This window comes from Haplochromis burtoni, unplaced genomic scaffold (assembly GCF_018398535.1).
Source record: "Haplochromis burtoni strain Fernald_Lab_line unplaced genomic scaffold, NCSU_Asbu1 Contig_173, whole genome shotgun sequence".
In the NCBI taxonomy this organism is placed as follows: domain Eukaryota; kingdom Metazoa; phylum Chordata; class Actinopteri; order Cichliformes; family Cichlidae; genus Haplochromis; species Haplochromis burtoni.
Genome location: NW_024582534.1, coordinates 32,621 through 45,276, shown reverse-complemented (window position 1 = coordinate 45,276; position 12,656 = coordinate 32,621). Strand labels below are relative to the sequence as shown.

Sequence of the window (12,656 nt, the reverse complement as noted above, 5' to 3'; positions counted from 1 at the left end):
TTGTCCCCCACTGCCCCCCACCCTATCTTTATCCCGTCTTCCCGTTCCCTCTTCCACTCTCCATGTGTCTTGTCAGTTGTGTTTGGCAACGGTGTCATTATCGGGCAGCCCATATCACACCTCCTCCAATGAGCTGTCTGTCTGCTCCCCGTCTGTCTCTCGCTCTACTTTCCTCTCTCCTTTGCAGTCCCCCTGCTAGCTCGTGGTGGCTGTGTGTCACCTTTATACCCGAGACATTCTGTCCCTCACCGGCGTTACCCATAATGCTTTGCGCAGCTGCCACTTTATCTTCATGTCCTGCAGCTTGTCCTCAAGCTGGAATAATGTGAATGATGTGAGCGTGCTGTGAGAGTTGACCAGTATGTTTTATTTTATTTTATTTTTTAGACAACAACACTGATGTTGCTGATTATCAGTAATTGGGGACACTAAAATCAATATTTGGAAACATTTACAGTTAAAAATCTTTGGGCCAAAATTTAGAAGAGCTCAAAACTTAGTTTCAGTTATTTAAATAACAACAATAGCGAGACATTCAAAGTCAGGCTGCTTTTTTATTGATACCTGCTGCAGTAATATTATGAACTAATTGCAAAAATAGCCTATTTATGATTACACTGCTGTCTGTGGTTACATTGTAGTCACTGTGGACCCAGATGATGATGATGATGTGCAGTAGCACTAAGTAAAAATGTAAAAACATTTACCAGTCCTTTAAGTTTGTACTTGGATCTGAAGTTGTTCTATTTTGACGAGTTAATTTTCTTCTTTGTAAAGCACCTCACCCGTCTCTCCTGTGCACACCTTCCCCTTCGCTCGTCATCGACTGAAGCACCGGGTGGGAGACGTGATAAAAGAGCCTTTTCCCAAATGTGGTGACATTATGCTCTGTTTTTATTTTTAACATCCATCCTAAAGTGAGAAATATCCTCTTTCTGTTTCCTCTCATCTGATGATGACTGTGAGCGATCGGTGTAGCCGCGTGACGCACAAATGTAGTCCAGCCGCGAGCCTCTGTGCGCGCCCGTGTGTGTCCACATGTGTCGCTGTTACAGGTGTTTGTTGTATGTGGAGTAAAACATCAAGCTATGGCTTTGCACATTTAATTAATAATGAATCTCAGCATAATGACACAATTTTTTCAGTGCATCACTGGGGAAATGGGATCAAAATTGCCGTGATCGCCCAGCTGTTGCCATCCCTGACATTGTCGTCCGTCACCACAACCCCGACACAGACTACCCAAAACAAACTGTGTTACTCATATGAGCCCATTTTGCACCAATAAAAATAAAACAGTAACAGACTTAGAAGTTTTATTAATTTAAAAAGATGTTGGGGACAAAAAGATAACATTGTATCTATTTGTTAATATTAAACATATTGCAAAGTGTTTAAAATTGCAGTAATGGGTGCTGCTTTACCTCAGTGGTTGAGGAGGCGACCACAAGCCGTAGAGCCAAATGCATCGTCTTCCACGACGCCCAGCTATTTGGTCTTCTCTTCAACATAACTGTCGAAAAAAGGATTCCCACCTTTACTTTCACTGCAGACTCGTGACCTGCAACCTTTCACAGAGTGTGTGGGTCAGACATTGATCGAGAGCGGTGACTGCAGATGGAAAGAGGCAGTTGCATCACAGCCATTTTTAATTTATTTCATCAGAATTTTTATAAATAAGAGCGGAAGCTACTGAATCACAACTTCAACAGATAGCCAGGCTGTCAGTGTGACTGCTACACTTCATGATACAAAACATATATAGGAGAGAAACCTGTAAGTATATATTTTGAATGAGATGGCATGTGTTGGATTATTGATACGTGAACTATTATTGATATAGTTCTGGGTATGGGTAAGACGACACGGCCTCCACATGCAAAAACATTTTGGGATAATGATATTTCAGTGTTTTATTTCTTTTTTGCTCTTCATGTGGGTCCAAGCTGGAAAAGCACAATTTGGATTGTGATTGCGATACAAACATTTAAATTCAGGATGTACCGTGTGTGTATAAACAACAGCAGGATAAAGTGGTTGCATTACCATCAACACATTTTCTGGTCGACTGTCAGAGGTGGGTCATATGGGTTCAACATTAAATTGTAATAATCGTATTTTTGACCACATGGAAGGAAAATGCTGAAAATTTTATTAATGCTTGCAGCTTGCAAGCAGCAGCATTTATAAGTGCATGTAAATCCATGACACACTTCCTAATTCAAAGAGTGCCAGCATGGAAATTACAGTACAGTAGTCCTAAGACAGCATTATATCCAGCGACACAATAAGTCAAGTGTAAACAAAAGTAGTTTTACCTGGAAATTTGACATAGAAATGTAACTTTTCAACACTTTATCATTTCTTTAGTTTACTCGATGGTGTGTTGGCCCAAAGCGGCTAAACAAGTTTGTCGTTTCCATGTTGAGCAAGAACAATTTTCTTGCATGTTTTGCAAAGTGCTCTGCTTTTCAGGAGGCAGTTGAAGGAGTTTTCTTTCTAAGCACTAAATTGTCACCGGAGGCTTTTGCTCTCAGACATGCCTGGGCCTGAGCCGTTGCTGCCACGTTGTGTAGTGAGGTTTTTATTTGTACAACTTTACAGTATTATTGCAGCTCCGGTCACATACCAATGTTTCATTGACATAATATTGGTCAGTTTTTTAGATTGAGTGTTAACAGTAAGAGAGGGATGGAGATAAATTCATTTCCCACTTCCAGTGTAAACCCGCCTCGACGTTTCAGGTAAACGGGTGAAATTTCATAAACACGTAACCTGATCGTTACTGCTTTTTAAAATGATTTCTTTTCAACGTGAACTAATATGTGTAAAAAGAATAATGGGGACAGGTTTTTTTTTTTAATGTGGTACTTATATTAGCTTAGCAGTTGCATCATTTGCATTAGAAAAACAAAAATGGACCGTGCTCAGGCGCGGTCGGGGCTCGGTTCAGTCGACCGGTCTCGGCATTCTCTGGCAGATGTTGCACACAAACGCATAAATATAAATGCGAGCCCTGATTAACAACCACGTTTGTGTTTGAGGTCATGATATTTGTCCGTCACATGAACAGTCAGATTTAGATCCGTCCAAAATCCTCCTCTCCCGTTTTTGGCCAGACCGTGACCTCTGCGTCACTCAGGGACGTTCCTCTGTGACTTCCTTTGTAGGTGTGTGTGTGGCCTTGTCTTTCAGCTGGGAGCTCCTGATTGTGTGACACCCATGTGCGGCAGATGAGACGGCCTGTCAGTCAGCTGTGGCCTGGCTGCCCTTTGAAGGCCAGGCCAGGGGGCGAAGAGGTGCCGCAAATGGCCTGTGAAGTTTACATACACTGCCCACTGCTAAACAGATTAGCTCTAATGAAGTGTCTAATGTCGGGGGCACTGGCTGACATAATCCTGCCTGGCAGCCCGGCCCCTTGGCTGCCAGAAAAGCCGCCCTCCCTCCAGCCCTCTCTTCCGCCCTCGCATGGCCTCTGCTGCCACCCAGGGCGACTCCACACGGGGAGGTGCCCACTGTTAATCACGCTGGACAGTGTGCGATCTGACATGCAAATGTAGGTCATTGCATATGTAAATGTGTGATTACGAGGCTGGCATGCCAGGACACATTAGCAAGACTGTGCTCTCAGCAGGCGGTTGTCACAGCGCTTTAGAGGCTCATGCTAACATTTGTCAAGCTACCACGCAGCGAATGAAAGCAATGCCCTCTTGTCCTCCCAGCTCCATCCTTTGCTCTCTCTCCCTCCCCTTATTGCTCTCTCTCCCTCTCTGTCCATCCCACTGCAACTTTGCATCAGTGCTTCTGTCACATTATGCGAAATCATCTCCCAATATGGTTGCATATTCAGCGCAACACACCTTGGAGATAATAATGAGTATGTATAGGTTTAATTTAACTAACTCTCCATAAAATGTATGGATATAGATCTTTCAGTCATCTGTCAGTGTTTTCCGTGTTGTCGTAGTGATTCCTCGTAGTCCCTCCTTTAGACGTACGGTTGTGTTGAAGGGTTTGTTGTGGATTGTGGAAGAGTGCATCATCTGTGAGTCCTGACAGCTCGGGATGACGGCGGTGTCATGCTGAAAAATGCACACACCTCAGCGGTGTTAATTGGGCAGGGCATTTGATTGGCTCGCGCCTCTTCCTTTGGCTGTCAGCTGCGGAAAAACATTGAAACGCATGAATCTGTGCCCCCCCCAAAATAAATCATCCATTCTAGTGTTAACAATCCAGTTTGATATTGTGCTTCTCATCATTGTCTGAATTTCATGCCTTTTTATTCTTATTTTACTTGTTTTTTTGCAGAAATGATTTTTGGCCTTTGAATAAATTATTTCAGGTCATTTCTTTCTGATATATTCGTTGGCTTTAAGTGTTTTTTACTTTAACGATACCTCGTGCCTCTCTCAGGTCAGCTGCATCGTGTATGTTTTTCAGTGGGTGCCCACTGTAACTTTGTGTAGAGCGAACAGCTGTAATGACACACCCTTCCTGTGTGTTTTAGCACCCAGCAGATTCATTTTTGACCCTCTCCACCTTTTTATTTCCCTCCCCTCGGTCCTAGGTCACTCGCCCCCTGAGCTGCTCCCACAGCAGCGCTGGTGACATGCAGCATTCTGATATCTGTCACCTTGTGTTTGTTCCTGCTGACGCCTTTTACAAGTTTACCAAAAGGCTGGAAAGGTCACACAGCACGCTATGTGTATTATTCACACATTATATCCAAGGGGCTCATTCTGGTTTATTTTTGAGTGTTTTTAATTGCGGAGGTGAGTGACTCAGTAGGTACAATCACTCACGCAGTGAGGAGAGGTGTGGAGTACTTTGTTCTGTGGCCCAGTGCCAGACTGTCAGTGATGGGACTCGACAGATGAAGGAGAGGATTTCACGGGTGCTGTTTGATCAAACACACAAACAGAAAAAACACTTGGATTAAATAATATGAAGCCTATATTTACGTGACTATTTTCCCGTCCTCATTGGAAAATAGTCAACTCACCTTTGCTCTGCTCTGTTTTTGCTACAGAACAGCGTGTTAGCCTCCCTGGATGTTGCAAGGTGTAAGTGCACGGTCTAATACAATATCATGTTACTGTAGTAATAAAGCATTACATTTGACATGCACGACATGATACCGTTTTGCTACCTTCAAAAAGTTGAATGATCGTGTCACACAGTGGAAATATAATCATTCCTGCCGGCAGGGTTTTTAGCGGGTTGCAAACACTATTTTTATTGTATACGGGGATTTTAGCTTGTATTTGGGGTTCTGACTGTGTTTTATCCTGAAAATAAATGGTGTGTTTGAAGCCAGCTAAGTTTCTGTGCTCTGAGCGCTGACCCACTCACTCCCCTTTCTGCTTGTATGTATACAGACGTGGTGGTGAAGATTTAGGTCCACCAGTTTAGCAGCTACAATCGTCCTTGAAGACCTTTATGAGCATCTTTGGCAGCGTCTAACCCACATCCTCCAGCCCTCGTCTTTTTTATCTTTCAGTAATGCACAGATGGTTTCACCTCAGTGACAAACTAGTGGCAACAGCAAAAATCCTGCAAATACTTTGTTTTTTTATTTGTTTTTCTCTTACACAGAGAAAGAGAGAGTGTGTGTGCACGTGTTCATGGACTGATATCATGCGTGAATAGTTACTAGTTGTATTTTTCCTGTTTCCTCCAGAAACCATTGCAGCCAGATATGGGCCATAATTCACTGGCTAACTTCCAGATTGAGAAGAAGATTGGACGCGGCCAGTTCAGCGAGGTGTACCGAGCGAGGTATCTGCTGGACAACACGTCTATGGCCCTGAAGAAAATTCAGGTGAGGAGCGTAAAAGCAGCGACACATTTAGCCCGAGTTAAATCTGTCACGAGGTCAATGCTAATATATTCACACCAGCGGGTGTTTCGGTCCTTGAAGTTCACCTCAGCCATACACGGAGCATTTACAGTAGTAGAAGCTCACATATAAATACTGCTGCTGTTTCTGGACAAACACAGCTGGGTCACACTCGCTGAGTTCGACTTGTCACTATGTAGAGAAATTTAAGAGAATGTAATTGTGAATGTGTTAGTGCCGCCAGAGCGGTCAGCATATTCAACAAAGTCACATTTGTGAGGTATTTGCCTGTGAAGTGCAGTTTGACTCACAGTGTGACTCTGCACTTGTGTGTATCTGCACTGGCAGTATCTGTGGTATTCACTGCCTTCTACACTCGCACACATTGATAAGAGGACACGTTATGTACACACACACACACCCCTCAGATATACGGGCTTGTTACTCAGATATGAAACACCTGTAGACACTCCAGCGCCACCCTCTAGATAACAGTAACCGTGTTCTCTGTTTAGTGTTTTTTTTCCACCCTTAGTTTTCTACATCTCTCCATCTTACATTTTTTTGAATATGTCATAACACCACCTCTCTGTCCTCTCTCACCCTCTCTCTCTCTCCCCTTTTGATCTCTTGATAGATATTCAACTTGATGGATGCCAAAGCTCGGCAAGATTGCATCAAAGAGATAGATCTCCTTAAGGTAAAGAACCAGAGAAGAGGGAGACGGCGCCATGCGCTGCGCTCTGTTCTCTTAAGGTGCCTCAGCTGAGACCTTCTACCACATGAAAACAATTGATCTGCACCAGACGGCGTGGATCTGCGTGCTGTGTGTGCGTGCGTTTCCTCGGATTGTTACAAATACAGTGGGGTGTTGGAGCATTTGTGCACACGAGTGAGAATGTGAATAAGTGTGTGTGTATTGCTTTCTCCTTGAGTGTGTGTGTGTGTGTGTGTGTGTGCAGAGGTACAGCAGTGTTAAATCCCCCCAGGCACACATCGGCTCCTTTTTAATGCCAAAACTATTGTGTTTTTTTGTGTTGTTGTTTTTTAACAATCTTTTTGTAATGTTTAAAACCAGCCAACAGTGCATCAGCATGGAGATGTAGCAGCGTCTCTCATGTGTCTCCTCACTTTGCTTAATTTAGCTTTACTGTTTTTTCTTTGTGCAATGAAGTTTTTGTGCTTATTAAACCACCTTTAACATGTGTCAGCCAGGCTGCTCTTAAGCACTAATGAACAAACTAACGACAGCTCCGATGTCTTTCCTGTCTGAGAGATCCTAGATGTGTGTCAGAGCCCTGCCTGTGTTATCTGACTGTGTGTGTGTGTGTGTGCAGTTCTGGCAGCCCTATCTGTAGCTTTCCTTCACGGACGCGTGTGCACTGCAGGCAGTTTGGGCTCATATGTACGCTCAGACGTACACATTAGACAGAAACACAAAACACAACCAATTAGTTTGTGCCACTCAGACTTCATTGGAGCTCCCGGGGCTTTTTGGGCCAATCAAAGACAACGATACTCTGATGCAGGCGAGACCAGGCTGTAATCTGAGTAGCAGACTGTTGAGTCGATGGCAGAAGACAGCAGGGTTTTCCTGTTTGTAGTTCTGACCTCCTAAAGGGGGTTAGGACAGAGTCAAACGTTACACTGACCCCAGTGACCGTGTCTCTCATTTCCTGTATGCAACGCCTACATTTCTGCATTTCTTCCCTTTAATCGTCTTTGAATCTATAGAATTTATTTCTCCTGTCTCGGCTGCTTTTGCTTTTTTTGATTTTCCATTTTCTCCTTCACTGCCTTGTTTCATTCATCCATTTTCTTTCCTTCTTTTTATCCTACGAGCTGATTCTTGGTAAACATGGAGCTGTGCCTGGCCCCGGCTGCCCAGCCAGCCTGATAATAAAGGACTGAGTGAGAGAGAGAGTCCTTCTCCCTTATCCTCCACTAGACAGGCCAACAGGAGACAGAGCCAAATCAGAATAATGAGAGGCACACTGGCATGGTTCGACTGGAGTGACGCACAGTCGCCCATGAACACACACACACACACACACACACACACACACACACACACACACACACACACACACACACACACACACACACACTCTGTTGAGACCTTTCAACAGTATGTCTGTTTGTTTGTTTGTCTGTCTGTGTTTGTGTCTGCTCATTCATCTGTTATTTCTTGCTGTGGCATGATGACTTCAACTCGAGAATCTCACTTCTCCTTCTGTCCTTTTGTCTAAATTTTTCCTGATGGGAATGTTGGTTGTAGGAAGAGCCAGCGCTCTGCCGCTCTGATGATTTCACCATTCTTGAAATCTAAGAACGGCGTATTCCTCTTACTTACGGTTACTGTCTTGGGTCGTATTCTGATTAATTATCTTCCCTAATGAGCAGTGAAAGGCTGTTATGACGTCAGGTTTTTTCCTGTGTTTTGTTTGATATCTATCAGATTGTACTGTTGGTGGACAGTTCAGTGGAGAACATGTTATCAAACCTCACGTTTAATTCTCTACCATGTCGTGATCCAATAAGGCAAAGGCAGCGGAAGCTCTTGTGCTATACGGTGCCATATTTGAACAATATGCCCGGGTCCATGTTTTGTTAATAAAACGAGCTACAGCTTTAAAATCAGTTTTATCTTGTTCTCTGTACGAGCAATAATATATTCTTTAAACATTAATATGTACTTTAAATGTGTTTCATTATGTGCGTTTAATCCATCCTTCGTCTAACAAGCTAAAGTGGATGATTTTTACATTCGGTGAAGTGGAAAACACGTTAGTGGAACGCAAACGATTCCTTTCTGCCGGAGAGGCCGAGTAAACGCCGATTCACATCTAAACGAACCGTTTCCATTCCTACCAGCTGCTTTCCTGTTGGCATCTAATTTCATTTATAATTACGCTGTTACTTAATTTGCTAGCATGCTTAATTTTGTGCCATCACGTTACATTAGTCAGTGTCTCGTTCTTCTTTGGAGCACATCACCAGCTCAACAAATATCTCACATCGAGTCGTGCATGATTAAGTAATTACACACACCGGTGGGTCTCAGCCAGCATGTGTAATTACATAATCATGCGAGACTCTATGCGATATTTCCCAACGAATGGCTGTTGTATTGCAGTAAGGTCCCATCCATCATTTACATAAACATCTGCATGCGAACATATCTGTATCCTTCGCCTGGGGTTGAAGTTGTGGGAGATGAGCGGGGCGAGGAGGGGAGGGAGAACTTGTCATCGCTCCTCGGCTGTGCTACAGCGTGGAGCCGTGCAGAACTGCCACTCCGAGCCAAAAATACATCTGGCGAGAGAGGACGAGGGAGGGAGAAGGAAAGATGGAGACATGAGGAAGGGAACGGGAGAACAAATGAGAGAGGGGAATGTGGAAGGATGCAGAGATGGAGTGGAGAGTATAGCGTACTGTACTGTACTGTGCTCCTCTCAGCATCATCCAGAGCATGAACATTTCTTTAATCACAGCACAGAAAGCAGAGCGGAGGACGCGTGTCACACCACTCCGTCTGCTCGCATCACCGCCGCGACTCTTCGCACAGCACCGCCGCTTCCCTTTCCCTCCCCCTCTGCTCCAACTCGGCTCACCGTACCGCTCTCCTGTTCTTTCTTCCTTCCTCACCTTTGTTCTCGTTCCCTAGCTCTTCACCTTGCCCTGTCTCCATCATCCGCCTTGCTTGTCTGTGTCACTGTGTCATTTGCTCGTTCCTCTTCACTGCTCCTCCCCCCTCCCCCCTTTCCCTCTTCTTGCTCTGGATGGATTGAAACTTTTTGTTTACTACAAGGAATGCTGTTCCTGCCTTATTGACCAACCAACAGGAAGGAATCTCAGCTGCAGCAGAGGCTGGGATGCTTGTTTTTCTGACTGCCAGCCGTGTCAGCCTGTCAGGCGTGTGTGTGTGTGTGTGTGTGTGTGTGTGTGTGTGTGTGTGTGTGTGTGTGTGTGTGTGTGTGTGTGTCTCACACATGAGTTGTTGTCATCAGAGACAGGGGGCTGTTGTGACATGTCAGCCAGCTTTGTCACACTTGGGGACTAAAGCTTCTCATTAGGTCCACATGTATGAATCCCATGTACGGTTTAAACAGTCTTGTTTTAATTGGTGGTCAAAGTTCATGACACAAACCTGTGTTTGTTACGGTCAGGCTCATTTTATATAAATGGTGTAATAAGTTTGCAAGACGCCTGAGGAATGTGACCATGTCGGTTCTTAATGTGACAAGTGTCACCAGCAAGTCTTATTTTTGCTTTTTATGCTTCCTGAATGACACGTCTGTCTTTTTCTTTTCCCCCTGTCAGCAATTGAACCATCCCAATGTGATAAAATACCACGCGTCTTTTATTGAGGACAATGAGCTGAACATAGTACTGGAGCTAGCAGATGCTGGAGACCTCTCTCGTATGATCAAGGTAAGAAAGTCTTTACAGCAGCTGCACGTCTAAGACAGCAGGAAGAACAGCTGATTTGCGAAATATATTGAACATTCAGCCCAGGAGCTGTTAAGGACACAGGCAGTGTGGTTCTTCAGATGCAGCAAAAATCCTGTAGTTTTATTTTGTCAGGAGGGAGTGATGGTGCCAGCGCTGATTTTTTGTAGTTTTTTGGTTTTAAACGACTTTACTTGACCTGAGTCACAAATACAGCATCGACTCTTCACAGCGGTTTTTATAATTAGGAGCGGTTTCACCTTAAAGGTACAGTAATAGGATATTGTACTTTTAAATATACACTGATTTGTGTTTAGTTATATCTTCCAATAACTATTTGTGTTCTTATAAAATTAAAAAATACTGTATTTTTCGGCCCATAAGGCGCACCAGATTAGAAAGCACATTAAGCGAAACAAGCGTTAGCGTTCATCCTCCAGCTTCACTGTGTTTATGCTATGCTAACATAGCTGCGTCGCTAGCCATAGCACATCATTATATAGCAGCTAGCCCAACTTCAGTAACCCTACAAACGTCACTGCTGTTTAGTTTTCTGTCTTCATTTATGTTTGAAGTGATAGCAGAGCTGTACGTTTGGATTTTTCAGAAATCTCTCAGTCAGAACATGCTATATCATGTTTAGGTGGAAGCTAGCGAGCTAACTTCCTGCTAACTTCTAACTCTGTTAAATTTAATAAATTCTGTTTTCATGGATGCCTGGATGTTAAACTTAATACACCTGGTAAAGCAGCAACGCTGATCATTTTATTAAAGATGAAAGAATTTAGACAGTTTTTAACTCTCAGTGATGCCGCAGTGTTCGTTTGACTTTGGGACCTGAACCAGACGGAGTTTAGGACCCAGATGACTCCGCGAGGCTCCTGACTACGGTAGCCGTAATGCTCCGACAATCCATCAGGCGCTGCGGCTTCGTAGCTTAGCAAAGTCGTACTAAAACATTTTTGAGAAATGAAAAACTGAGCGTTTTCAGAGTTTTACAGCCTCCTTCAGACTGTAGATGTGTTGAGGTGGACTACAGATGCACACAGCAGGAGCAGATCCACTGCAGACATGTTCTCAGTGTTGTGTTCGTACTCTGGGTTAGGCTACAGTGCAGAGAATGACTTCAGAGATACACAACTGATCGCACAGTGTGAAGTCTGGTCACAATAATAGCCGGTCAAACATGGCATCGTTTGGTGTCAGAAGGAATTACCGGCAAAGAGGCAAATAAGTGCTGACTATGCGTTATAATTACAAGATTAGCAAACGTTTTATTTGACAGAAGGAATGAAGCCAGGAAGTCTGTGGTCTCCTGTCGTTACAGGATTTGGACTTGCTGGACATTGAGTCAATGTGAATCATCCATTCCTTTCTGAAACTAAACACTAGCTAGCACCGGGCCTCCCACAGCCTCCTTTTATCTCAGCACCACATGTTGGTGTTTGCCACAGCTGTGAAATAGACATGGTTAAAAAAACAAGCAATGATTATTGGTCATAAAGGCCAAGTGAGTGCGGTTTGTAACAGGATACTGCATCAGACGTTTAGGAGAAGTTGTGTTTGAGTTATGTTTTAATGAGTTTTAATGTCATTAACATTAAAATCTGCGTACAGGGTCAAGAGGTTTTAGTTCTGAGTTCAGGAAACCAAAGAAAAATTCATTATCAAATTTACAAGTCAATTCAAGTCAAATTTCAATTCATGAAAATTGAAAAAAGTTCAAATTAGGGTTCAAAATTGTGGAGAAAGCTGCGTTTTCTGAAACACTGGCTGAAGGTCACTTTCATTGTCACCTGGAAGGAAGCTAACGCCAAGCAGCGTTCACAGTGACTTTAAGTTGACATAGCGGGACATTGAACAGTGTGTTGTGGTTGACTAACCTGTCAGCCTGTAACGTACGAAGTGGTTTAACTTGCAGTCGAGAGAAAGAGCGTCAAAAAAACAAGAAATGAGGTGAAGCCAGAAAAAGGCAAAAAGTTCACGGTGAACTGTTCCTCGAGTGACCACAGGAGGCTCCTGAAGCAGGTTGCTGGTTACAACACAGAAATATGGCAGAAACACATTTTTATAGCCTCATACAAGGAAAAAAAAAACGGTCCTCGCCACGTTTGGAGCCTCGGTTAATCACCAGGCTCTTTATTCCATGTCTAAAAAGTCAACACAGCAGCACCAACAATCGAACACTGAGGCCTCAAAACAGGGACTTCACAAACTAGTGTCGTAGTTGCCACCAGAGATGGGCATGTAATCTGATTACTTTTTAAGTAACGAGTAAAGTAAGGGATTACTATTGCAGAAACGGTAATTAGATTACCGTTACTTTCCCGTAGGAACGCTGCGTTAATAAAACCGTGATTTTTTT

The 12,656-nt window shown here is 43.6% G+C and overlaps 1 protein-coding gene across 3 annotated transcripts in view; it reads left to right on the top strand.

The window, feature by feature from the left end:
* The window catches only part of nek7 (NIMA-related kinase 7), a 65,872-nt gene that overhangs the window by 29,695 nt on the left and 23,521 nt on the right, over nucleotides 1-12,656 (top strand). For all 3 annotated transcript variants that reach the window (XM_005933790.3, XM_014337276.2, XM_042225524.1), the window contains exons 3-5: nucleotides 5,681-5,821; nucleotides 6,477-6,539; nucleotides 10,163-10,273. In XM_005933790.3, the coding sequence (XP_005933852.1) occupies nucleotides 5,681-5,821; nucleotides 6,477-6,539; nucleotides 10,163-10,273 (315 nt within the window). The remainder of the gene's footprint in view (nucleotides 1-5,680; nucleotides 5,822-6,476; nucleotides 6,540-10,162; nucleotides 10,274-12,656) is intronic.